General features: G+C 40.3%; 1 protein-coding gene across 6 annotated transcripts in view; it reads right to left on the bottom strand.

Annotated features, from left to right (window-relative positions):
- Positions 1 to 26,510, bottom strand: part of Celf1 (CUGBP Elav-like family member 1) — a 76,431-nt gene that overhangs the window by 7,131 nt on the left and 42,790 nt on the right. The window contains exons 2-12 of one of the 6 annotated variants that reach the window (XM_052182911.1): positions 25,698 to 25,849; positions 13,396 to 13,583; positions 11,312 to 11,394; positions 10,892 to 10,940; positions 8,952 to 9,086; positions 8,409 to 8,488; positions 7,020 to 7,181; positions 5,075 to 5,150; positions 3,713 to 3,841; positions 2,730 to 2,843; positions 1,436 to 1,621 (exon numbers count right to left, since the gene is read on the bottom strand). In XM_052182911.1, coding sequence (XP_052038871.1) covers positions 1,436 to 1,621; positions 2,730 to 2,843; positions 3,713 to 3,841; positions 5,075 to 5,150; positions 7,020 to 7,181; positions 8,409 to 8,488; positions 8,952 to 9,086; positions 10,892 to 10,940; positions 11,312 to 11,394; positions 13,396 to 13,583; positions 25,698 to 25,768 — 1,273 coding nt within the window. In that variant the 5' untranslated portion in view covers positions 25,769 to 25,849. Of the gene's footprint in view, positions 1 to 1,435; positions 1,622 to 2,729; positions 2,844 to 3,712; positions 3,842 to 5,074; positions 5,151 to 7,019; positions 7,182 to 8,408; positions 8,489 to 8,951; positions 9,087 to 10,891; positions 10,941 to 11,311; positions 11,395 to 13,395; positions 13,584 to 25,697; positions 25,850 to 26,510 lie in introns of those variants that run through there. The other 5 variants (XM_052182912.1, XM_052182907.1, XM_052182908.1 and 2 more) reach the window with 5 other exon arrangements.

The following is a 26,510-nucleotide window of genomic DNA, read 5'->3' as shown; positions in this document are numbered from 1 at the left end:
TGAAAATTGTGGGCCATTCTATGCCTGGCTCACGGAAGGATGTTAAAGGCCCACACCTGCCGTATACAGAGATTGGAAAGAGGGCAGATCTGCAAGCACGGGAGTAAAACCAACTGGAGACCATGGGGAACAAGGAAAAGGAGGTAGAACGGGCTATATAGTCAAAACAAGTTTCAGTCTTCAAGGCCTGCCTGGGCCACATGGTGAGACCTGCCTCAAAAACAAAAGCAAGTCAACAACAATAAAAAATTAGTTTTCAAAACTGCGCTCAGGCACTAAAGGATGACAAATAGACTGGTAGTGCCAGAGGAAGGAATGAAGTAGCAAATGACAATGGGGTGCTAAGCAGCTTCTAGTCAAATATGCTCTCATTATGGAGGGTGTATCAACACTGTATAAGCTCAGAGTTTTGAATTTAACCATACTTAAACTATATCTAAGTGTAAAAAAAAAATTTTTAAATGTGTCCATGAGGTTGGGCATGGCAGTGCACACCTTTAATGCCAGCACTCTGAAGGGGTAAGTTTGAAGCAAGCCTGGTCTACAATTCAAGTGCAGGATAGCCAGGGCTGTTACACAGACAAACCCTGTCTCAAAAAAAACCACAAATACACACACACACACACACACACCCATGATTAACAGTAAACTCATAGAAAAATATATTTTCTTTACTTACAGTGTGATTTTCTAATGAAGAGTGACTAAGGTGATAAATAGTAGTGCAGCCATTCTCCAGCCACTATGTCTCCTAGTTGTTACTGGCTTCCAGGTCCATGCACCTGCCATTTCTGTGCCATTACTCTTCTTCTCCTATACACACACTGGTTTCCTTCCTCACATCCTCCAGGTCTCTTAATACTGGTTCACACGTTAAAGCCAAAAAGGCCACTTGTTTTTCTTACATTAGTGTGACACCTTATCAAATCATGGTTATAAAAACCCAACACTAAGTCAAACCTAAACACTAAGGTGCCAGCAAGAACTGTCAATGAAGTCTCTCCTAAACTTAATTCCATTTCTATCAATGGAACTTCTCTCTCCATCAAACCCAGCAGCTAACTCACTTCATCCCATCCCACCTCAGTATCTCATTTAGTAAAGAGAAAAATGTCAAATGATATACCTAAGAGGAATATTTAGACAATCCTCTGGTAGATTCATAACCTAGAGAAGACTTCCTAACAAAAGAAGATTCTTGTCAAATGACCAGATCAACTCCAATGTCTATTTGTTTCTTAATTTAAAAAATAAGCTCTATCCTTAGAGGATCTATATGATTCTGAGTCACCCAAATACCCTTCTCCCCCCCAAAATGGCAAAAGCACTGTACTTCATAGTCTTTCTCAGATGGTTCTTGGCCTTGGTTGGGAAAAGGTTAGTCTACCTAAATTCCCTTGCCCCAAATCTCAACTTCTAATTCTGGTGCACTCACCTTCCTTCTGGCTTCCAGCAGCACCAATACTCTGCTGTGTCAGTAAGTTCTGGTTGTACAGAGTGGGGAGGGCTGCAGCAGCATATTGCTGGATCCCAGAATACGCCTGGGTAAGGGCTTCCATGGTGCTCCCAGTGCCATTGGACAGGCCACTGCTGCCCAGACCACCATTCAAAGCAGCCATTCCTTGGAGGAAGTACAAGATTAATATATTAGAAAGATTCAACTGATACTAAAGACAGATATACTTAAGTTACTAAAAAATGGACCTCTCCCCCCAAAAATTTGACTTATTTTCCCTTTAACTACCCATTAGACTATTCATCTGACTAGTCCTATTTCAGATTGATGCTATGGTGACTATTACAAATCCTACATCCCATCACTACTGTTATCTAGCATGTGGAAGGACTGATACCACTTACAAATGGCTAGGTTCATTTTTTATCTTTACCTATTTGCACCCCCATCACTGGTTTTCTGTTTGTTTTGTTTCTCTGTGTAGCCCTGGCTGTCCCGGAACTCACTCTGTAGACCAGGCTAGTTTTTGGAAATCTGCCTGCCTCCATCTTCCCGGCACTAAGATTACTACCACCAGGCTCTATGTCCTCATCTAACATTACCTTTGTAAAAGCTATTTCTTTATTTTAAAATTTTGTGTGGGTTTTTTGCCTGTATGTACGTCTGTGCACAACATTCATGCAGCACCCATGGAGGCCAAAAGAGGGTGTCAGATCCCTTTGGAATGAAGTTATAGACAGTTGTGAACCATCCTGTAGGTGCTGGGAATCAAACCCTGGCCCTCTGGAAGGAATAGTAAGCATTCTTAACAGCAGAGCCATCTCTCCACTTGCTGATTTAACTTCATGTTGGGAGTGGGGTGGGGGTGGGGGTGGATTCTGCTTGTTTGGTTTTGTTTGCTTGTTTTTTTCTCCCAGCAGGGCAGTCTTGGAACTTGTTCTATTGACCAGACAGCCTTGAATTCAGTGGCCCACCTCCCTTTCCCACCTAGGTACTGGAATTAAAGGCGTGTACCAGCACCGCCTGGCTACATTTAACCAAGCACTCTTAAATAGAATAAGTATTCTATTACTGCTGCTTTGCAGATGAGAAAATGAGTATTAGGACAATGGTCCAAGGTTACAGCTAGCTAAGCAGCAGAGTTTGGATTTACCTCAGAGCTGACATAATCCCATGATTATTTCTAACTTTTCTTGGGCCAAGGAAATTATTCTATTGGAACTTTTATACTGGGTTAGTTTATAAAAGTAGCCTGATGACAATTGTCCATTACCTGCCAATGAGCCAACATTGAGACCAGCTGTTGCCCCTGCTAATGTTTGCAGGGCTCCAAGTGAGGCTATGGGGTTGACAGAATTACTGCTGCTGGAGCTCGGTGAAGACCCTGCTATTAGAAATTTAGGAGTTAAATCATCACTTGCCTTCTCTTGCCAACAGGAACCAAAGCACAAGAATGATCTTATCGACTCTTCTATTTACAAAAGGAATTTTGCAATCACTGAATTCTGACAATTGTCCTTCTAAGTCAGAGAGAAATGATGGCTACAACAAACTAAAAATGATGAGATTTCAAATAATCAAAAAATGACAACTGAGGGTGGTCAGTAGTTAATGGTGCTTGGTTACCAACCCTAAGGACCTGAGCACCATTCCTGGGACCACATGGTGGGTAGAACCAACTGCTACAAGTGGTCCTCTGAGATGGCATTTATGTGTGCACGTACGCATTTAAACTGTGTATATGTGCACCTATGTAAAGGTATGTATATGTGGGCATAAATGTTAGAAAAGGAAGTTGAATTTTCTGGAGTTATAGGCAGCTGTGAGTAACCTCCTGTGGATACTGGGAACCAAGCCCAGATCTGCTAAAAGACCCGTACATGCTATTAATCACTGAACCAACTCTCCTGCCTAAACAATAAACAATTTTTAAAAATGTAATGAAAAACAAAAACAAATCTAAAAAGGACATGATCAACAAAATCTTTAACCCCAGCATTCAGGAGGCAGAAGAAGGATCTTTTTGAGGTCAAGGCCAGTCTGGTCCAAACATCAAGTCCAAGACAGCCAGGACTCACATAGATAGACCTGTCTCAGAAACCAAAGAGACAGAAGACAGACTGACCAAGACCTCTGTTGTTCATAATACAACCTACCTGGTATGTGTTAATTCCTTTTCAAGATGGACTGTCCCTGCCCTTAGCTCTGCCTTCAAAGAGGATGTAGCCAAGGTGCACAATGTCCCCATCCCCTTACCTGAACTGGTGAGTACGCTGAGGGGACTGCTGGATGTAGTGAGAGCATTGGTACCACTTGGTGTGTTCTGAGCTGCACTAGCTGCTGCAGCTAGTGCAGCCAAATTCTGTAGCTGCATTGCATTTAACCCTGCAATCCAAAAAAATGCATCAGCCAGCAGATTAGATATCCATTTATTCCAGCAATGACTGTAAACTGGTCCCAGACAAAGAGGAAGTAATTATGTAAGAACATACTCAGTTTCTATATTTTCCATGCTATACTACAGGGCTCTAAAAGATTCAGCTATCATTTATATGAAACTTTAATACTGGGGTTCTAACTCAGTGGCATAGCTCATGCTCACGATGCATGAGGCCTTGGGATCTATCCCCAGCAGGGAGGACTAAATTAAAGCCACTTCCTTAGAGAAGAGCTTGCTAATCCAATATAATAGCACTCCAAATGAGCAATAATACAGAGGTGGGTAAAACTGAATGAGAACACCTGTGATCTACCATGGGGAAGGAGCCCAGGGGAAGAGCGCCCAAGCTACAGTAAATTGAGCCTTCTTACACACAAATAGGTGCACTGGAGGGAAAGAAGCAGGAGACAAAGAGATCTAGAAGGCTCCATGTGAGTAATAGGAAAGAAAAAGAATAAATACTGCCATGACAACAGTAAATTGATCATCAGAAAAAGACAGAAAAAAAATGTGAGGGAAAGAATTTTAAGTAAAACCTAGAAAACACAGAATAAGAACAAATTTGAATTATGTTGTACATTTTATAAATCATTTTATTAGAGGACAGACTATCAAGACAGGAAGTAGAGAAAGTAAAAACAATATGCATTATATCTTTCCCAAAACAGAACATCAAATTCCCTAGGGCAAAACCAATTACTCCTGAAACTCCAAATAGTAAAATGCAGCTCAGCAAACATGCTCCCTTCCTCATGCACTGCACAGCTCCACCCCGGTGGACAGGGCACTGCACAGGCTACTGCAGAACTACTCACATCCTGCCTCTTCAGATTCTTCTGATAGCCCCTGGCTCCTGACTGTCCTTAGAGCTTCATTTTGCTATAAACCATGTATCTGTTACTTACATTTTCCATGTATCTTAACAGCAACAACAGCATGATTCAGAAACACAAAAACTTCCTGGTTCTAGTAGCACTGAAACTTACTTTGCTATGAGAGTTTTTTCTGCATCCGAATGGCCTAAGCCCGGATGGTCCCTAAGTGTCCTTGCCATTCTCCTCCCAACTTGACATTTATGTAACAGTAACATTTGGCACAAATGGCACCACACTCTCAGACTGCGGAAGCTGTCTGCTGACCTGTGCGTTGCTGCTCCTCTGCAGCAGGGAAGCACTTACCTCCCATTGGGTGGAGGCTGCTCAGGGTGTTGAGGTTCCCAGAGGAGGCAGTCTGCTGTAGGAGCTGCAAATAAAGCTAGACATTACACCAAAAAACAGAATAAGAGTGAGAGTGAGGGCTGGTTCTGCATCTGAGATAACTCTACAGCACAGCAAAGCAAGAGTGCAGAGGCCCCCAGAGAGAACAAAGTCAAATGCACGACCCCAAGCCAACAGACATGCAAGTCTATGACTGTACAGGACAGGGTAGCATAGCTAGCACCCTGGCCCAGAAGACCATTCTCTGGATAGCGAGACAAGCTCAAGTCTCTGTGCAGCAGAGTACAGCATAGCAAAGAACAAAACTAGCACAGACAAATAGTCTAGATCCCCCCTGGTTCATGCCATTCCTAGTTTCTTTCTCTCTCCCATGCTCTCCTAGTAAGGCCAACACGTCACAATCTTTAGTTTACAACCATTAACTAGCTCATTATATTTTTCTGAGACAGGTCTAACTATGTAGCCCTGGTTGGCCTCAAATTCAACATGTAGACCAGACTGGACTTGAATTCAGAAATCCACCTACCTCTTTCCCCCAAGTGGTAGGATTAAAGGTATACACCAATACATCCAGCCTTCCACTTAACTGTTTTAAATGATCGCATTGGATCATACTGTAGTATTTTAGGTATGTGTGTATCACACTGGATTGTACTATAGTACAATTCTGGGTTGCACGGTCCTCTGTGTGCAAGCGTGCCTGCGTGCGTGTGTGAGTGTGAGAGTGCACATGCAGAGTTGAGAGAGGGTCTCTCTTTTGTTGTTGTTCTGGTTATCCTGAAATTCACTATGTAGATCAGGTTGTCTTCAAACTCACAGAGATCTGCCTGTCTCTGTCCCCTGAGTGCTGGGATTAAAGGCATGCACCATCACACGTGGATAGAGAAAATTTTCAAAGCATTCTTCTGGTAGAAAACTACAATCTCTCACAATGTTTCTAGCAGTAAAAATAATTTTATAACAACCCTTTACCCTTTTTAAAATCTAGTTCTAAGATTTTAGAAATGGAAACTAGTGAGGATCAAATTAATTGGTATGTGTCAACAGAAATAATTATCTTTGTTTCCATACAAAATCAGTATCTGAAAGAATAAGGAATGAATGACTGCATTTGTTATCCCTATATGAGCATTTCCAAACTATCCATACAGACTCAATGGTTTCACCATTTTTAGCTTCAGAGGAAGAAGTTTCAGTCTGGCCAGGAACTCACTGTTGATCATAAGCTGACCTAGAACTTATGATCTTTCTGTCTTGATCTCCCAGGTACTGGAACTATAGTCATGTGCAACTATGGACAAAGATGTTCTTTCTTTTGTGATTCACAAATCTAATAATCCCCTATAAGATTATGGTAAATTATAACCTAAATAATAGATTAAAGATTAAAGAAGGTCCAGCTCTATAATCTATTATTTAGTTCATTAACAGAAAAATCTACTAAAGGAAACTTATTCACAATTTGAGAAATGCAAAAATATGTACCTCTCTCATTTAATAGTATCCTAATTTTAATTTCAGGATCTCTTAGTCTGCTGAAAAATACGTCTGTCATGTTTTTAGGGGATTTGATAAAGATTTTGATGATGATCTCCACATCTTATATAAAGAGAGATGGAAAAATGACGCTGAATAGTGAAGATTTTCTTAAGGATTTCTCTTAAGAGGCAGGGAAATGAGATACTTACAATTCTTTAAATGAAAATCAACATTTTTAATTGTAACAAAAGCCTCAGTATGGAACCATAAAGTAGACTCACTCCCACGACTTGACGACATTGCCTACATTTTTATGTAATATCTTTACATGTCCAAAGTTGCAAATGACAGTTTGTTAACTAGAGACAGCAGAAGAAGAAAGAGCTGGGAGCTTGCAAAGTCTGCAGAAGCACACCACAGGACTCACTGCTAAGTACTGGGGTCCAAGTGTGTTCAGACCAGCCAGGTTCCCCCACACAGACGCTGCGCTGATCTGCTGCATCTGCTGCTGGAGCTGCTGGGCCATTCTCTTCTGTTCTTTATCCTTCTGGGTGTCAGCAAACTTTACCACCATGGGGGACGAGCAACCCTGCAAACACCCAAACCAAGGGTCAAATTCCTTCTTTTGGAGCCAGAGAGATGGCTCAGTGAGTAAAAATGACTGCTGCCAAAGTTGATGGCCTGAGTGTGATCTCTGAACCCGGAGTGTATGGAAGAGAGAAACAAACCTCTTCACGTTGTTCTCTGACCACTACATGCATGCTATAGACAGACAGATGGACAGACACCTACAATTTAAAACACCATTCCTTCCTGGGCCACGGAGGAAATTCTCCTTTGTACTGATATGACAGCTGTATTTTATTTTTCATAAGTGACTCTTCTGATAGACAACAATGGCAAAGGCAATTTCTTTCTTTCTTTCTTTTTGGTTATTTGGATTTGGTCCCACCCACCCCCTCCCCAGACAGGGTTTCTCTGTGTAGCCCTGGCTGTCCTGGAACTTACTCTGTAGACCAAGCTGGCCTCGAACTCAGAAATCCGCCTGCCTCTGCCTCCCAGAGTGCTGGGATTACAGGCGTGCGCCACCACCACCCGGCTGGCAATTTATTTCTAATAATTATTTTCTCTTCATTTTTAAAATGATCTTATTATGTTGCTCAAATTGGTTCTGATCTACTGGGTTCAAATGATCCTCCTGTCTTAGCCTGAATTGCTCGACCTATAAGCATTCATCATTATTTCTGGCTCTAATATGTTAACTTTTTTTTTTTAAGATTTATTTATTTATTATATGTGAATACACTATAGCTGTCTTCAGACACCCCAGAAGAGGGCATCAGATATCATCACCTATGGTTGTGAGCCACCATGTGATTGCTGGGATTTGAACTCAGCACCTTCGGAAGAGCAGTCAGTGCCGTTAACCACTGAGCCATCTCTCCAGCCCATATGTTAACCTTTTAAAGATTTATTTACTTTATTTTATATGTATAAATATTTTTTTCCACTTGGACCTATGTGTACCCACAGAGGCCAGAAGAGGGTGTTGGAACCCCTAGAAGTGTGGTTACAGATGGTGATGAGCTACCACCCACATGGTAGTTACCAAGCACAATTCCTCTGCAAAAGAATCAGGTGCTCTGAACCATTTCTCCCCATGATTTTAAACATAGTATTTTATATCCAAAGAGAGACATTTTCAGTTCCAGGGTGATCTGGGGTTGAAAATGCTGCTAGACTTTGATAGGCAGCTCTCCCAACACTGCCAGGCAAGGGGTGTTTCTCCCCTTCCACCTCTCTGCTCCTTACTTACCTCCATGGTTTGTGCTTGGTGCATTGCTTTGATAGCTGTCTGTGCCATGGTTCTTGTAGTAAAAGTCACAAAAGCACAACCTGGCAAGAAAAAAATCAATGTTCATTGTTTGAAGGCTTATCTGACAGACGCTGACTGAATATCTAACTTATTGTGGGTCAACTACCATCTTAGCAATACAAATATGATCCTACTTTTTTCAGGGGTCCACAAGCTTATTCAGTAGCTACATATATAGGTCATGATAGGGTACTAAATACTACCAAGGAGTAACAATTATAGGAGTTCATTCTGCTAAGTAAATGTGGAGAGAACAATTCCATTTTGAATATTAAGAGAAAGAGAACAGAACTCCTTAAACAATATGGGGAAAATATAGGGGGATCGACTAAAGATATCGACAAGGCCGAGGTGTATAGCAGGAGGAAGCAGCCCGAACTCTTCATCTATGGTGGCTAGAGGTCTGTCTTCCACTAGTCCAGTTAAATAAGAGACTGCAATTTAAGACAAGTATCTGTTTTAAAAGCTCTAAAAATGTACCACCTCTGCTCAAGCCATCAGGTCCCCGCAATATCCGGCATTCTTCAATCTGTCCAAACGAAGAAAACATGACTCGGATGTCATTTTCAGTACACTTCTTGGAAATCATACCAATAAACAGCTTCCTGTCTTCCACAGCTAAAAAGAGTAAAACACAAAAGGCTTATCACTAAAAGGCAAAACTCTCTTTTTGAGTTTTGAGATTGGCCATGTCTCATACTATCCACCTCACAGATTCTAAGACACATTTGTTTTTCCCATCACTTTCTTTCTTTTTTTTTTTTTTTAAAGATTTATTTATTTATCAAATGTGAATACACTGTAGCTATCTTCAGACACTCCAGACAAGGGCATGTCAGATCTCGTTACGGATGGTTGTGAGCCACCATGTGGTTGCTGGGATTTGAACTCAGGACCTTTGGAACAGCAGTCAGTGCTCTTAACCGCTGAGCCACCTCTCCAGCCCCTTCCCATCACTTTCTATCAATGGTATAAAATTATAACAACCAATTATACAATGATATAACAATGGTAACTTAAAATTATGCATATCTGGATTATGCATCTTATGGAAGCATTTCTTGCTCTTGTTCACCAATCAGTGTGTGACTGATAGGCTAATCCTGTAGATATTAAATGCCAAGTTCTTAGTATCTTGCCTTGCTCTTAATCTATTTGTTCTAGAAGTACCATGAAAAGGCTTTTACACTTGATATGATCAATAACAGAGGACACTTCAGTGAGAGCTTTCTAATTTTCTTTTCCAATATTTTAAATTTTATTTATTTAAAAAAAAATTCCTTAAACTGTGAATAACATTTGGTCTTTTGTCTTTCTCCCCCAAACCCACCTCTATATAGCTCTGGCTGTCCCAGAACTTGCCATGTCCTGGAATTTTCTCAGACTCAGAGATCCTCCTGTCTCTGCCTCCTGTCTCTGCCCCCTAAGTCATTTGTGTTTCTAACTGGAACTCTTGAGAATTTAAAATTAATGTTTTATCCTCTGAGCTTTTAAGAACATTGTTTACTTTGTTTAAATGAACCTTTATGAACCAGCTACCATCCAATTTCAGGTGGAGTCTACTGTGGAACCTGGAATATTCCACAATTTCACTCAGGAAAACAAGTCCTCAAGGATGGCACCAAGGGCAGCTGTCGGTAGGAAGCCCCTGAAATGTCTGCCTGCTTCTGTACATCTTTTCCCTCTGAGCTTCCCACTCAACTTTCGGTTATTAGCTCATGAACTCGTTAGACTTGCATTTTCTCAGAGTTCAGTTGTGGGAGTAAAACAAAGATTATTTATAGCTTTCTGACCCCTCCCATTATGTTCAGCTTCTATAGATAGCACTAAGAGTCTGAGTTCATCTCTGGCTCCAAAAGTACCTGGGTCCTAACTTGTGGCTGGACTGCAGTATCATGGCAACTGCACTGACCCTGGACTTGTCCCTGCTGAGCTCAGAAAGCTCTCTCCTAAAACACGAACAGGTCTTCTTTCCAGCTGCCCCACTTTCCTCCTTAACCTTGTCCATAATCTATTTTTGAAATATGGTCTCATGTGACCCAAGGTGGTCTCAAACTCTAAATGCCTGGATCCACATTGTATACTCCCACACCTGGCAAATCCGTCCATCCATCTGTCTTCTCTGTGTGTGTATAATATTTTATCTATTATTAACTCTATTTTTCTAGGTTATTAAAACTTAGAAAAAGCAGACTTTATAGCATAACTCAATATAAATGCCCTAAGAATAGCAAACAGGAAAGAAAGGGGGGGAGAGAGAAGAGAAGGGGAGGGGAGGGGAGGGGAGGGGAGGGGAAGAAGAGAAGAGAAGAGAAGAGAAGAGAAGAGAAGAGAAGAGAAGAGAAGAGAAGAGAAGAGAAGAGAAGAGAAGAGAAGAAGAGAAGAGAAGTCTCACACTGAGCAGACTTGATGTGCACGCTTACCGTTGTTCTTTTCACTGTCAGCAGGCTTCATCTGTATAGGGTGATGCATCTAAAAAGGAAATCCACTCTTATTATTCTTCAACCCCATTAATGGCTTTCAAAAATATAGACTCTAAAGAGTATACCAAAACCACAGCCTTTAAAATTTGCTCTGGACTCATGTCTGCCCGGTGATCTTAACTCAACAAAATACAAGAATAGACAGAATGTGAGTCATAAAGTTAAAATACAAAAAACTCTTGGCACCGAAAACTACTTTTGGTCTATCTTCTTTGAAATATTCCCTTTATATTCTTCTTTTCACAGTAATTCCCACAGCAAACACCTTTCCTCCAAAATGCTTTTTAGTATGTGACCAACATGCACAAGCACGCCTCATGCACAAAAATTAAAACCATTTTAATTTATAAATGTTCTTACCCCAGGGAGGACTTTCATGTTATGGAGAGCATTCTGAGCTTCTAATGCAGCTTTACGGGTGTAAAATGTAACAAAACAGCACCCTGAATAAACAAGATTTTGCAAAATCAAATTAATGTCTTGAAAACAGAATTCTTAGAATATTTCTATCCCTACACTACTGCTGAAATTCAAGAAATGAATGAGCTTATTAAAACTGAGGGGAAGAAAAGACTGGGGTGAAGGGCATTACTTTTGGGGGGCAGTAGGGATGCTGTTGTGACAGGGTTTGTGTAGCCCTTGCTGTTCTAAAACTAGCTCTGTACCCCAGGCTGGCCTCGAACTCCACCTGTCTCTGCCTTCCAGTTCTGGGATTAAAGGTATGTGTCATGATGACCTGGCAAAGGGCATGATTTCTTTACTCATTTTTCTTTGTTCTAGTCTATTACAGCTCTAGGTTTTATTTTGAGATTCTTTGTAGTCAGTAGAAATCTTTTGATGCTTCTGTATCTCTGGGAAAATGCTTTCTTTTTCCCCCTCTTGTGGCAAGATCTCATAGAGTATCACCTGGCTTTGAATTGCATGTTATCAAGGATAACATCGCCTTCAACTCCTGCCTCCACCTACTCATAGTAAAAATTACAGTATACACAACCATGCCTGGCTACAAGGCTGCGGGCTCTTACTGCCAGGTCTCACCATAGGCTTCAAATCAAACCCTCACCCACCACACTGTAACATTATTTAAGAACAAGAACTCAGAATCTCTGGGCTGGAGAGATGGCTCAGAGATTAAGTGCACTGACTGCTCTTCCAGAGGTCCTGAGTTCAAATCCCAGCAACCACATGGTGACTAACTCACAACCATCTGCAATGAGATCTGATGCCCTCTTCTGGGGTGTCTGAAGACAGCTACAGTGTACTTACATATAATAAATAAATAAACAAATAAACAAATACTTAAAACAAACAAACAAATAAAACCAGAATCTTCTTTCAACTCTTCATTCTCAAATAATTTTGCTTCTTACTGCTAGATTATTGAAGGTTTTGTGTTTTGTTTTATATGTGAATTAGAGTCTCAAAAGTCTTATTAATCTTGGGCTTTCGTGTTCTGATACTTGTAAAGTCTCATAAAATACAATAGTTTTCTCTCAAAATTATATAGCACTAGGATTATAAATTCAAGTTGTATGGTCAGACATTTTCAGAAATAACAATTTTTATTTTGGGTTAATTATGCCATGCAGAGAAAATTCTTTTTCTAGATCCCTGACTTACTTTTTGTATAAACATGACAACCATGCTCCTCACATCTGTATTATAGAATAGCTACTCCAAAAAGTCACTCTAAAATTGGTGATTTGGGGAATAAGAGCAGGCTTTCACGTACAAGCAAAGCTAACATTGTTTACTATCGGTCTCCTGAAATGCACATGCTGCTGTCATCTCTAGAGAAACTCCTTTCTTTTCCTATCCATTTGTAGACTACTGCCAACAAGTTACCTAAACTGAAGCTCTTCTGTTGACAGACTTCCTGTAAGGCCTCTCTGTGGGCACTTACCATCAACTACCCAGATGCAGCTCATAAATCATACTCATGTGGTCACCTTAATATTATACTTTTAAGCCATTAAATGTGTTTTGGATTACAAAATAGTTAATATAAAAGGACACCATCCCATCTAATCATAAATATCCTGACAACCAGAGATGGGATGCACAGTGTAATACAGGAATTAAAAACCCGCCTATGTATGATGGTGCATGCCTTTAATCCAAACACTTCAGAAGCAGAGGTGGGGGATTGAGTTGGAAGTTAATCTGTTCAACACAGCAAGTTCCAGGACCAACAGAACTACACCCTGTCTCAGACAAAATAAACACACACACACACAAAAATCAAAACCCGCTCATCTATAATACTCTGTTAAAAAAACCAAAACCCTGGCCAGCAAGCCTGTTCAATGGATAAAGGTACTTGCTGGTGGTAAAGGGGCTCCTGTCAAGTCTAACCTGTGTTCAGTTCCTGGGATGCACACAATGGAAAGAACCTAGCATTTGACCTCCATATAAAAAAATAAAATAAAATAAGAAGAGTTTACCTTTGCTCTGAGGAGGGTTTTGGCTCCTATCCCTTAGGATGTTGATTTCATAGACAGCACCATACTGTTCAAAAAGCTCCCTCAAGTCTTTCTCAGACCAGGTCCTTGGAACCTGGCCCACAAACATCTTGATAGCATCAAGATCTGGTTGGTCTGGGTGGTCCAGGGTGCCGTTCATTTTCTTTGAGCTGTATGAGATAAAGTGAGAGATTATTTATATTGCATACCAGAGGGTTTTTTCTCTCTAAAGATTTTCAAACCTTTTGAAACATAGAAGGAAAAAAATCTACTTCATTAACTACTCCCACTTAACTTAGAATTTTGCCCATTCTACGCGAGATACCAAACTAAATTTACCATTGTGATTAAGACACACTGAGTTTTAAAGAAAATGACATTACATGTCTTTTCTAATATGAAAGATCACAGAACATAACATGTAAAGTTCTCAAAGACTGCTTTTGTTTTGTTTGTTTTGGTCTTTCAAGGCAGGTTTTCTCTGTGTATCCCTGGATGTCCTAGAACTCGCTCTGTACGTCATCAGGCTGGATTGCCTGTGCCTCTCGAGTGCACCAGGCCTGGCCCTACATCAAATTTTAATAATATCTGATTACAACTAAATAAATCTCTTAAAATCTTTATTTATTATTTGTATGTGTTATGGGTAGCAGAGGTTGGAAGATACTCTGCAGCATCAGTTCTACCCTCCTCTTTGTTGTCATTCCTTTTTTTTGTTGTTGTTGTTTTGGTTTTTTGAGACAGGGTTTCTCTGTGTAGTCCTGGCTGTCCTGGAACTCGCCTGTAGACCAGGCTGGCCTTGAACTCAGAAATCCACCTGCCTCTGTCTCCCAAGTGCTGGGATTAAAGGCATGCACCACCACAGCCCGGGCTATCTCTCCTCTATGTGGGTTCTAGAAATTGAATTCTTGTTGCCAGTATTTTATCTAAGTCGTGGGCAAGTATTTTATCTACTAAGTCATCTCATCAGCCTAATAAGGCCTTTTAAATGTCTGTATAGTAACAAAAGATTAATAATTACAAGTAAGGTTAGGGACTTTTAAACATATATAAAGACAGTCTCCTTTAAGCAGATGTTAGGACAGATGTATTAATTTCCAAAATCCAAATTAAGAATTCACCAGAATGACAGCTTTGAAAGGTAAGCATATGATGCTTATAAGTTAGCTCTATCTCTTAATAAACTGCCAAGCTGTAATGGAAGTTACTGTCATCCGAGGTCTTTTTCTGAATTATGTAACTAGTACTTGCTGTTTCTCTGAGACCTTGCACTGGATTTCCCACCAACTATAGCCATTTCAAATTCCACAACTTCTTCTAGTCCTATGACACCAAACACTCCTACTTGAATAACTGTATTCCTACCCTGCAAAACTGTCAAGAACTTAAGGGCACTCTTAGATCATAAATGTTTCTTCAGAAGGTACTATCCATTTCCAAGTCTTTCCCACTATTTCAAGATCTTACATTTGAATTTAACATCTCAACCTAACACTTTAAATTCTAAAAAACTAGCAAGGGATGTTGAATCTATGAAAGCATTTAACCTCTATGCCTTAATGTATACATCCTTTGTAAGTGAGCACCCACAGAGGGCCTTTCTCTTTTCGCCTTTATTGAATCTAGCACTAAGTAGTTATCAGGTGTGGTGTGTATGCTTGTAATTATAATACTTGAAATGCAGCAGTATTGCCTCAAGTTCAAGGCCAATCTGGGCTACATACAAAGATCCTATCATTAAAAACAAAACAAAAATCAAAATGACATACAGCCAACACTTGCCCCTGACTAATGGTTCTCTATAATTCTCCACTTTAATTAGTCAGGGTTATTCTAGGATATAAACTACTAAATTTCCAGCTCTATCACATAGCCAAAATCTTTTGTCATCATGTGGCTCTAAATAACCTTCCCAAGAACTGGTAACTCTTCAAAGGTATTAATGATTTTAATCTTTTTATCCCTTTTCTTTTTGTATTTTGAGACAGGCTGGTAACGAACTCACAGACATCCACTTGCCTCTGCTGGTATTAAAGGTATGCACCAGCACACCCAGCTAATCTTATTCCTTTCTATTTCCTTGGTAAAGGTAGTCTTAGGAATGAACTCAGGCTCTCAGGCAAGCATTCTACCACTGAATTGTATGCATAGTGTTCCTACTCATTCCTTTAGTACACCTGGTACAGTGGGCTTGGTTCACAGTTGTGTGAAGTAAAGACATTTCTTGCTAATAGTTCCAAGAAATCCTCTTCCTTTACCTTTTTTAAAAAAATTATTTAAAAAAAAAAAAAGAAGAAGAAGAAGCCGGGCGGTGGTGGCACACGCCTGTAATCCCAGCACTCTGGGAGGCAGAGGCAGGCAGATTTCTGAGTTCAAGGCCAGCCTGGTCTACAGGTGAGTTCCAGGACAGCCAGGGTTACACAGAGAAACCCTGTCTGTTTCTCTGTGTCGAAGAGGAGGGGAGGGGAGGGGGGAAGAGGGGGAGAGAGAGGGGAAGGGGGAGGGGGAAGAGGGGGAGAGGGGGGAGGGGGGAGGAGAGGGGCGAGGGGATAGGGGATAGGGGATAGGGGATAGGGGAGAGGGGAGAGGGGAGAGGGGAGAGAGGAGAGAGGAGAGAGGAGAGAGGAGAGAGGAGAGAGGAGAGAAGAGAAAAAAATTTTATGTATGTGGGTGTGTGATGTCTGCATGTATGCCTGTGTACCACATATGTGCCTGGTACCAGCAGGGGCTAGAAAAGGACATCAGAGCCCCTAAAATTAAATTTACAGTTACGTGCTGCATGTATGTGAATATTGAAAAATTGAACCTCATGTCTTCTGGAAGAGCAGCCAGTACCGTTAACCACTGAGCCCTAACACTAGCCCTCAAAATCCTCTTTTTTAAGCAATTAATCTCACCAAAATGAATGTTATACACAAAGAGGACTCTCATCTTTGAGCACAGCTATTATACCCAGCTGTAGTAGAACACACTCATAATCCTGACACTTGGGAAGTGAAGGCAGGAGGTTCAGGAAGAGCTTTGGCTACAGAGAGTTGTTGAAGCCAGTGATGACTATACAAGAACATGTTTCAAAACAACAACAAACAATAGCTACCACTTCCTATGATTATACAGTTGCCACAGGATCAAGCTATTAAAAAGTTATTTTGGAAGGAAACGAGGTGAATTTAGTGTTAAAGTGCAAACACAAGGACAGAGTTTGGATACTCAGCATCCACAGAAAAAGCCTGGCATACCAAAGTGGGAAAAGACAGAAGATCCCATTCTGTAGGCTTGCCTGGCTGGCCAGTTTAGCCTAATTGACAAGTTACAGGTTCAGTGAGAGACCCTGTCTCACAACAACAACAGCAACAGCAGCAGCAGCAACTAGGCATGGAAGTGTAACCTTTAATTCCAGTACTTGAGAGACAGAGGTTACTAGTCAGTCAGAGCTATATATTGCAAGACCTTGTCTCAATAAATTAATTGAACAACAAATATGAAGTGGAGAGCGATAGAAAAGCCACCTCTGGTCTCCACATATCTGTACATGGGTACCTATATACCACACACATGTTGAAAAACCCATCTTGGAATATACTGTTTTGTTGGCTTTCCTTTACATTATTAATTTAAAACTATGGGTGGTGGAGGCTGGTGGTATACCTGTGTCCCAGCACCTAGGGAGGATGAGGCAAAAATCCTGAGTTCAAGGAAAACTGAGGCTATACAGAGACACTATCTGAAAACAAAGGACAAGGAGTGGAAGGAAGAAATGCAGCAGGTCACTGTAAAATTATAACGGGTTTTTAGCATTATAACCTTACTGTCTCAACAGAAAGCAGGCTTTCATGATCCAAAATAAAATAAAAAAAAAAGACATCAGGGGCTGGAGTGATGGCTCAGTGGTAACCAGCACTGGACCCACATGGCGACTCCCAGCTGTCTGTTAACTCCAGTTCCAGAGGATCTAGCATCCTTTTACAGACACGTAGAGCACCAATGCACATAAAAATAAAGAGATCTTTTTAAAGAGGCACCATTAAGTAGTGAAACAATGGTGTCACTCCTTACAGCATGACCCTAACAACTTTATCAGTTTTAGTAGCATTTTATTAAATTGCTGCTGATCTTCCATTATGTTTCTATTACAGAGATTAACTGAACTCCAGTGGCTCTCAGGATATGTTTGAAAAATAAGATGACAGCTCGTTCTACAGAGGAAGAGGTTTGTTCATTTACATTACAATAGAAGCTGCAACTACACGGGCTTGTCCTTTCCTTCCATATGTGGACATCATTTCTAACTTTATTATATGACCTATTCAGTGTCATATAAAGAAGCAAAAACATGGATAATATACACAAATTACAACTTAACTAAAACTAGTGGAAACTCAGGATCCTAGACAAATCTTTTTCTCTCCAAATTCTCTATCTCATCCTCTTTTGGGAGGAGGGGAGGGGGATACTGGGAGGACTGAGCCTAAGGCTTTATACACACTAAGCAAGTACTGTGCCACTAGACTATGTACCTCCTCTGCCTCATGGAGGGGGAGGGGGGCAGAGTCTCAGTAAGTTGTTCAAGACAGTCCTGAACATACTCTGTAGAACAGTAGTTCTACAGAATAGAACCTGTGGCCTGTGGGGATGCAACCCTCTTTTGGGTGGAGGGTGTCGAATGACCCTTTCACAGTGGTGGCTTAAGACCATTGGAAAACACAGATATTTGCATTATGATCCATACAGTATAAAAAATTACAGTTATAAATTAGCAACAACAGTAATTTGATGGCTGGAGGTCACAACATGAGGAACTGCATTAAGGGTCACAGCATTAGGAAGGTTAAGAACCACTGATGTAGAGCATGGCTGGTTTTCCTCCTGACTTAAGACCTTAGTGCCTTTATCTCCAGAACCAGCTTCAAGTCCTTTAAAAAATTTGAAGCCCATCCCCTTTGTAACCAGCCTTTGCCTTTTTGTATAATAACTCCATATCTGCAAGAATTAACTAGGTCAGTGCTAAGTGAACCAAGGCCCAAAGACCAGAGCCAACTTTTAAACTTTTTAGAATTGCCTATTCACAGAAATTGAAATTAAGTAATTGTGGATTAAAACTGATAATAATGGCTGGACAGTGGTGGCATATATGCCTCTAATCCCAGCACTTGGGAGGCAGAGGCAGGTGGATTTCCGAGCTCAAGGCCAGCCTGGTCTACAGAGTTCCAGGACAGCCAAGGCTACACAGAGAAACCCTGTCTCAAAAAACCAAAACCAAATAAACACCCTGATAATAATGACAAATACAAAGTAAGCTTACATCTCACTATTTAACACTCCCTCCCCCAGCATGGGGTTTCTCTGTGTAGTCCTGGCTGTCTTGGAACTCACAAAGATCCTCTTGCCTCTGCTTCCCAAGAACTGGGACCAGTGATTGGCCACATCTAATTTCTTATAAGGAAATATTGTTTACTATATTTTACCATGGAGTAAAGAATGAGGTGGTCCACCAGTTTGGAAAGCACTACTTAGTTGGTTCAATTTTTCAGACAGACTCAACATGCTGTAGATATCATGAGCTACAATCATTCACTGACCTATTTCTGCTTCCAGTATTTACAGGTCAACATACTGTTAGACATGGTATACATTGGTAAATAACAAAAGCATTTTATAAAACATAATTGTATACATTTGAAAATGCCAAAATAAAACCCATGATTTTGTGTGCTAATTTGAAAAAAAAAAACTTTGTTTTTATTTATATACACAAATTAAGAATTTTCTGTTTCACATGTATGGATGATCTAGGAAGCCAACAGATAGAAATGCTGGGAACTGAAGCTGAGTCCTCTGGAAGAAAGGCAAATTAACTGCTGAGCCATTTCTCTGGCCCTAAAGAGATTTAAAAAAGAGAGAGACTAGAAAAAAAGAAAACAAGGTGGGGGACCAGCCAATGACACAGCTCAGTGGATAAAGGCCCTTGCTGCCAAGCCTGACAGCTTGTGTTTGCTCCCCAGGGTGCACAGAGTGGAGAAGGGAAGTACCACCACAGGTTGTCCTGTGACCTCCACAAGCAGGGAGTGCATCCACCTCTAACCCTAGCACAGGGGAAAGCAGAAGCAGACCAACCTATACTGAATTCTAGCCTAGCCAGAGCTACACTGAAATCCTGTCTACAAAACGTTAATTAATTTGATTATATACTATCTTTAAAAGGAGGTTGGTGAGATGTGATGGCTCAGTAGGTAAAAGTAGCAGCCACCAACCCTAGTTCAAACCCGAGAATTCATGTTTAGAGTGAACCAACTCCCATCACACGTTCCTATACACACACACATGCATAAAGAAAGCCTTTTAAACATGGCCATGGGGGGTGGTTAAAGCACTTGTTGTCCAGTCAGCGTGCTCAAGGTCAATCCCTGGAATCTACATGTAGAACATTCACTCCAAATTAATTAAGTTGTCCTTTGACCTACACACAATATTAAATAAAAGAAAAGAAAAACTTGGGGTATTTTCTTGGCACTCAGGGAAACCAGTAAAAAGGAGAGATTTAAAATATGAGAGAAGCAACCACATAATAAATATATATTCAAATAAGTAGTTTCAAACTTCTTCAATGGTTATCGATATAAAGGGATGAGCAATAGAGCCTTCCATTCTCCTAGCACATGTGCTTTCAGGAAGCATACTTAAGTAGGTAATCACTGCATTTAAATCAATCAATCAATCAATCAATCAATCAATCAATCACTGAGGGTGAAAATGGAGTTCAGTGTTCTAGTATTCCTAAGGCACTGGATATGGTTCCCAGGACCATGGGGGGGGGGGGGGGGAGACAAGAGAGGAAGAAGAAGAGGACAGAAGAGAGAAGAGAGAAGAAAGGAAGTTAGTTTCCCTGTAGGTTAATATCTCCAGGTAGAATATTCATCTAGCATGCTATAAACCAGGTCTCAATCCCTATCATGATTTAAAAGGGGCGGCGTGTGTGTGTGTGTGTGTGTGTGTGTGTGTGTGTGTAGCCCAGCATGTCATGCAGGCATGGAGACCTGAGTTCAGATTCCTATACTCATGTAAAGAGCTGAGTATTGACAGCACTTCTATGACCCAAGCATTGGGGAACAGACAGACAGAGTGAGCTCACTGGTCAGCCAGTCTAGCTGAAACGATGAGCTTCAGAATCAGCAAGAGACCCTCCTTCAAAAAATGAGGTTGAGAGGACGACAACTTGACATAAATTTCTGGCCTCCACATACACTCAAACAGGTTTTGCCCAGCCAAATACAACCCTGTGTGAATGTACACACACACACACACACACACACACACACACCCCTCATTAATTGTCAGGCTTCATTATTTTGTTACTCTCCTGTCATTAGTAGTTGATTTCCCCCCTTTGCTCATTATACAAATAGAAAAAAATTCCAGACACTCATCCATTTACCTTTTTAGCAAATATAAATTCATATTACATCCTAAAGTTAGCTACCTCCCAGTTTCAACAAGTCCCCAGCATATACTGTGCTATGGAAAGGAAGATAGAAAGAGAATGCAGGTAAATTTAAAGGGTTCACAAAAAGAAGTCTGTGTTACTGAACAGGTATTTTTCTTGTGAGAACAAGACAGAAAATGTGTATGATGTATGGAAATAATTTTAATTTGGATAAAGGGAGACTTGTCACTAGATACTAAAAAAAAGTTTTTAGTTCAATATCCTGTAACAGCATAGCTGATAATATAATTTTTAAGCAGTCCTCTTCCCTAAAGGTTGGAGAAAATGTCAAGGTTTTGATTTGTAAGATCTCCCTCTAGCTGCCCCTCCTAAAAAAAACAAAACAAAGCAAAACAAAATATCTCATGCTCTTACTATTGTGTTAGAATACCAACCCCACCATTATATGGTTCTATGAAAGACTGAGCAACATCTGCCTTGGAGAATAATACTAAACAAGTCAAAACACCACACTCAACAAAGTATTTAATAAATATAAAAATTCTGTGTTAATTGATATGATGGCTAAACACACCTTCAATCCCTGCATTATCAAAGCAGGAGGCAAGCAGACCTCTGTGAGTCCCAGACCAGCCAAGGCTACCTTATAGGATACTATCTTTAAAAAAAAAAAAAAAAAAAAAAAAGTAAAAGATGTGGCTAATGACATGGCTTGATTTGGAGAAGGCCATGGATTTGAGATGAACTAGGAGAAATAATATATGGAATGCAGAACTGAACACATAAGAGTGATGAAAGAAGAGAGAATATTAAAAAGAAAAAGAAAATGCACTTGGGAGTTAGAGAACAGAAATTAATAGAACAGAAGGAAGAGAAATGATTAAGATTCAAGATAGATAAAGAAGAGGCAGGTTGGACCAATTTAGAAGATGAATTTTCTGTAATACACTAAGAGTTTGGATTTTATTTCAATATCTTTTCTTTTCTTTTCTTTTTCCAATATCTTTTCTTTTCTTCCCTTCCTTTTAAATCTCCCCCACCCCCATCCAGGGTTTCTCTGTGTAGCCCTGGCAGTCCTGGAACTCACTGTGTAGACCAGGCTGGCCTCCGAACTCAGAAATCCGCCTGCTTCTGCCTCCCAAGGGCTGGGATTAAAGGCATGCGCCACCACAGCCCAGCTTTTCTTCCTTTCCGTTTGCCTTTAAAACACATATAGCCCAGGTAAGCCTTGAACTCCCTATGTTGCTGAGAATGATTCTGAACTCCCATTTCTCTCTCTAGCCTCTAGCTTCCAACTACTAGGATTAACTTTAATTTTACATACTACCATTTTCTGCTATTCTAAATCTTAATTAAGAAAATGATCAGATTTTTCTTAAAAAACAAAAACAAAAACAAAACCCCCACCTGGCAAGCCAGGTGAAACTGCACAACTGTAACCCCAGGACCAGGCAAGCAAAGGGGAGTGCACCATGAACTCAAGGCCAACCTGGGCTAAATAGCTGACAGTCTCAAAACTAGAAATAAAATGAGCCAGACACCACTTTAATGACACCACTCCTGAGGCAGGAGGAGGCAGGCAGGCAGGCAGGCAGGCAGGCACCTGTGAGTTCAAGGCTAGCTGTGTCTACACCGTGAGTTCCAGGACAACCAGGGCTAAAACGTGGGCCTTGCACAAGTGTGTGTGTGTGTGTGTGTGTGTGTGTGTGTGTGTGTGTGTGTGAATCCAAAGAAAAATCCTGGGAATAACTTAGAAGAAATAAGTCAGGGTGGGGAGAGAATATGGAAAGCAGAGGAATTCTATATAAAGTTGCTGCCATTTATTTTCACCTTTAATCATGACCCAGTAGGATGAGCAGCTTTAGGAACTGTAAGTAAGGAAGAAAGACTATGAGTCATGGATTCCAATATAGACAATTTGTTCTTCTGTAAGGAAGCCATCAGACAAAGATATCCAATAGACAGGTTTAGAATCAAGGGACTGAGGGCATTTAAAGAATGTAGAGTCCTGAGAAACATAGAAGCTAAGAAAGGAGATTAACCAGTGAGAGAGCCAGAGATTTTGAGCTCTGTTTCTTGAAGAGTAAGCAAATGAAAAGAAGAGCTACCAGAAGATTTCACCATGACCAAAGAAGAAGCAGAGAGAGACACTGAGCAGAACAGGAAACAGGGCTCCCTGAGGCTTTTGGGACTCTCTCATCACTTCTGTGTTGTTTTAAAAAAATTTTTTTTAAATGATATACTGATCAATCACATTCCTAGACAAAATAATTTTAGTCATAAATCACTCTCTTAACCTTTGGTTAAAAAGTATTACTTCAGTGATGAATTCAAGAGGTAGCAAGCATGCATCATTTTCAAGAATTCTTTATTCTGGGGCTGAGAATGTGGGTCAGGGGTAGAATACTTGCCTAGCATGCACAAGGAAGGTCCTGGATTTAATTTCCAACAAAATCTCTCTCTCTCTCTCTCTCTCTCTCTCTCTCTCTCTCTCTCTCTCTCTCTCTCTCTCTCTCTCTCTCTCTCTCTCCCCTCCCTCCCTTCTTTATAAGTTCCATTCTATTATAACATATCATTCATATGGAAGTGGGATCTAATGACATAGAAGCATATGCCACTCACTGACACCTGGTCTAGCCACCCCCCTTCAAAAAGAGAGTATTAGGTTCAAGATCGACCTCATTTATCTTCAGCAAGTCATGACCTCTCTCAACTGAGTTCCTCATCTGTAGAATAGGGGCAAAAGCCAAAGCAGTTAGCCTTACAAAGCTTTGGTGAAGACAGACCACAAAAGACAGATGCACATGACTTTGGATATAAAACACCACAACCTTTGGCTAATTAAAAATACCCACAGTAAATCCATTTGTTTCAAACTTCAATGTACATTTAAAAACTACACATTATACTCAAAATACAGTCTTGAACCTTACTTTAACATAAAAATTAACCTGGATTTTTAAATTCCCGATGATGCTCATGCAATGGTTCTGTCATAGATTTCATAGATAGAATCACGGTTAGTTAAAAAACACTGGACTGAGGTTGGGAGCTCCACAGGTAGAGAGAGTGCTTGGAAACCTCAAGTTTGATCCCCAGCATAAACTTTGTATAAATTGGAAGTAGAAGCAAATGACAGTCACATCAACTGAAGAGGCCAGCCTGGGTACATGGGAAAGAAAACAGGGAAGGAAAAAAGAAAGAAAAGGCTATCTGGCTGGAGTGTACCTCAGAACATGTTTGCTCAGTAAGCTAATTTCTAGCACAAAAAGAAAAGGCCAAAGAGTGAGGGAGGAAACAAAAAGAAAGAAACTGCTAGAACAAAGATGATCTGAGCCACAAACTCCAATTTTAGCTATCATAGATTCTGAGATACAGGCACACTTTGTGTGCTAAATCTTGATAGTAACACTGTAAATCATCCTTTTAACTATTGCTAAAAATAATATTTGGTAGTAAAGAACTACCATTTTTAAAAGTGCATTTAAATTACTATCTGGAGGACTATTGAGAAGGCAAACAAACCATTTTAAAAGAGCAATTGTGGAGGCCAAACTTCAAAGATTCACATGTAGGAAATGTTCTTCCACTTAACATTCTTGATTTTCAATAAAGGTGCATTTACTTGATGTTTCAAGGTTTTTGAGTATGTTAGAGTTGATAAAACCAAGAACACTGATTAAGATATAAGATATTTTATATATTTAATACAGGATTGAGGTCTGATGGAAGGAAATGGAGGTTGTAAATGGGACCCTTCTCTACAAAGTCCAGAACTCCGGTTCCCTAGCCACAGCTCAGGGTCAGGCTAACATTTTGGCTAGCTAGCAAGATCTTCCATTTCTACAACCACAAGTTATTTGAACAAACTGCCAATCAAAAGTGATATAATTTTGTTTTACTGATTTGTTTTTTTTAATGATGTGGATAATCTGATATTTTTGAAATTACATGCTGAATTGTATTTTCAAACAGCAAGAAGATAGGAGGAGAAAATTAAGGTTCAGAATTATCCTTCAGAATGTATGTAAAATACACTATATGTAATACTAAGTAGTATCATACATAACTACCAATGTTCTCTGTGACAAGAGCTTAAGAATATGATAGTTAAAACTCGTGGGGCGTGACGGTACATGTCTACAAACAGCACCTACGAAGCTATGGAGCGCATCATGAGGCCAATGGAGCGCTACAGGGAGACCTGAGCTCAAAAAATAGCAATCAGGACTGAGGATGACAGAGTGTTTGCTTAATATACACAAAGTCCTGAGTTCTGTGCCTGGCAAAACTGAGCTTTGTGGCTCATGCCTGCAACCCCAGCACTCAGGAAGTAGAAGCAGAGGATCAGGAGTTCAAGGCCATCTTTTCAGCTACAGAGGGAATTCCAGACCAGCCTGGGTTACACAAGACCCTGTCTCAAAAAAAAAAAAAAAAGTAAGTAAATAAAAATAAAAACAATGAATAACAAATACTTAATTCCCAAAGGATTATTGAACTATTACATACCCACTCAAAGCAGTAAAGCCAGTTAAAAAACACCTTGGAATCTATCATATGAGTAGACACTCTACAGTTTGAAGAAATGGGAACCAGTACACTTGAACTAATGTTGCTAGTCATATATCAAGTGTACCCTCATGCAAAGAACTTAGTTTCATCCTGCAAGCAATTAGCAGTTATAAAAATTAGACTAATTAAAATTAAATGTAGGCTTCCTAAAGATGTCTCCTTTAAGGGACCGATTTCGCCAAATAATAATAATAATAACAATTAATAATAATAATAATAATAGCCCAGTTCCCTCTGCTTATTATAAAAATTAGACAACAAAAATACTTACACAGGACTGGAATTCAAAGAGCAATGATCCACCATCATTTCTGGAAGGAAATCCAACTTAAACGCAGCCATCACCTCACTCTCCCCTTCAGAAGCCAATGATAATAACTTGCTGCACTTGTCTGATCCACAAATACACACAGCTTTAGCTTCCTGGGCCCCACAAAAAACACAAAGTGGAAACGGAGCTCAGGGAAACCAGCAGTAAGTGCCACAGAAAGAGGCAGGTCTGGGGAAGGGGCAGGGAGAGGGAGTATTGGACAAAATGGGGATGCGACCATGTGAAGGGAGGCTCAGCTCAGCACACAATGAAAATGCTGATGCACCAGGCTTGTTTTGTGTGATTTTCCCTGGCGAAGCAGTACTAAGTGCACTGTCAGATAAATAGTGTGTCAGATTCATGAAGATAGTGTAGCCAACAAAGCAGAAGAAACACAAACTTGTTTCACATCATCCAATTCCTCCCTATAAATCAGTATTTAAGGTCCATATTGAAAAGTACCTGAAGGAAAAGGCAAATAGACACAACAGCAGCAGCAACAACAGCAACAGCAACAACAAGTAACCAACCAAGAAAACCCACCTCACCTCATGTGGTGAAAACAGTGTTAAAGAGCTAGTTGCTGGCCTTGGTTTAAACTTAGTCTCCATGTGTTGAAGATAGCAACAAACAGGGTCCAAATTAACTCCAGAACAGCCACAAAAGGAGGAACAATAAGACCAAGAGAAGCAGGCCAGAGGCAAGCTGCTAGAGGAACTGGCCATCTATAGTACTAAGGGTAAAGTGATCAATCAGTCGTTCATCAGACAAGCC

The sequence above is a fragment of the Apodemus sylvaticus genome, chromosome 5, assembly GCF_947179515.1.
Source record: "Apodemus sylvaticus chromosome 5, mApoSyl1.1, whole genome shotgun sequence".
Classification (NCBI taxonomy): domain Eukaryota; kingdom Metazoa; phylum Chordata; class Mammalia; order Rodentia; family Muridae; genus Apodemus; species Apodemus sylvaticus.
This window is presented reverse-complemented; position numbering and strand designations above follow the sequence as displayed.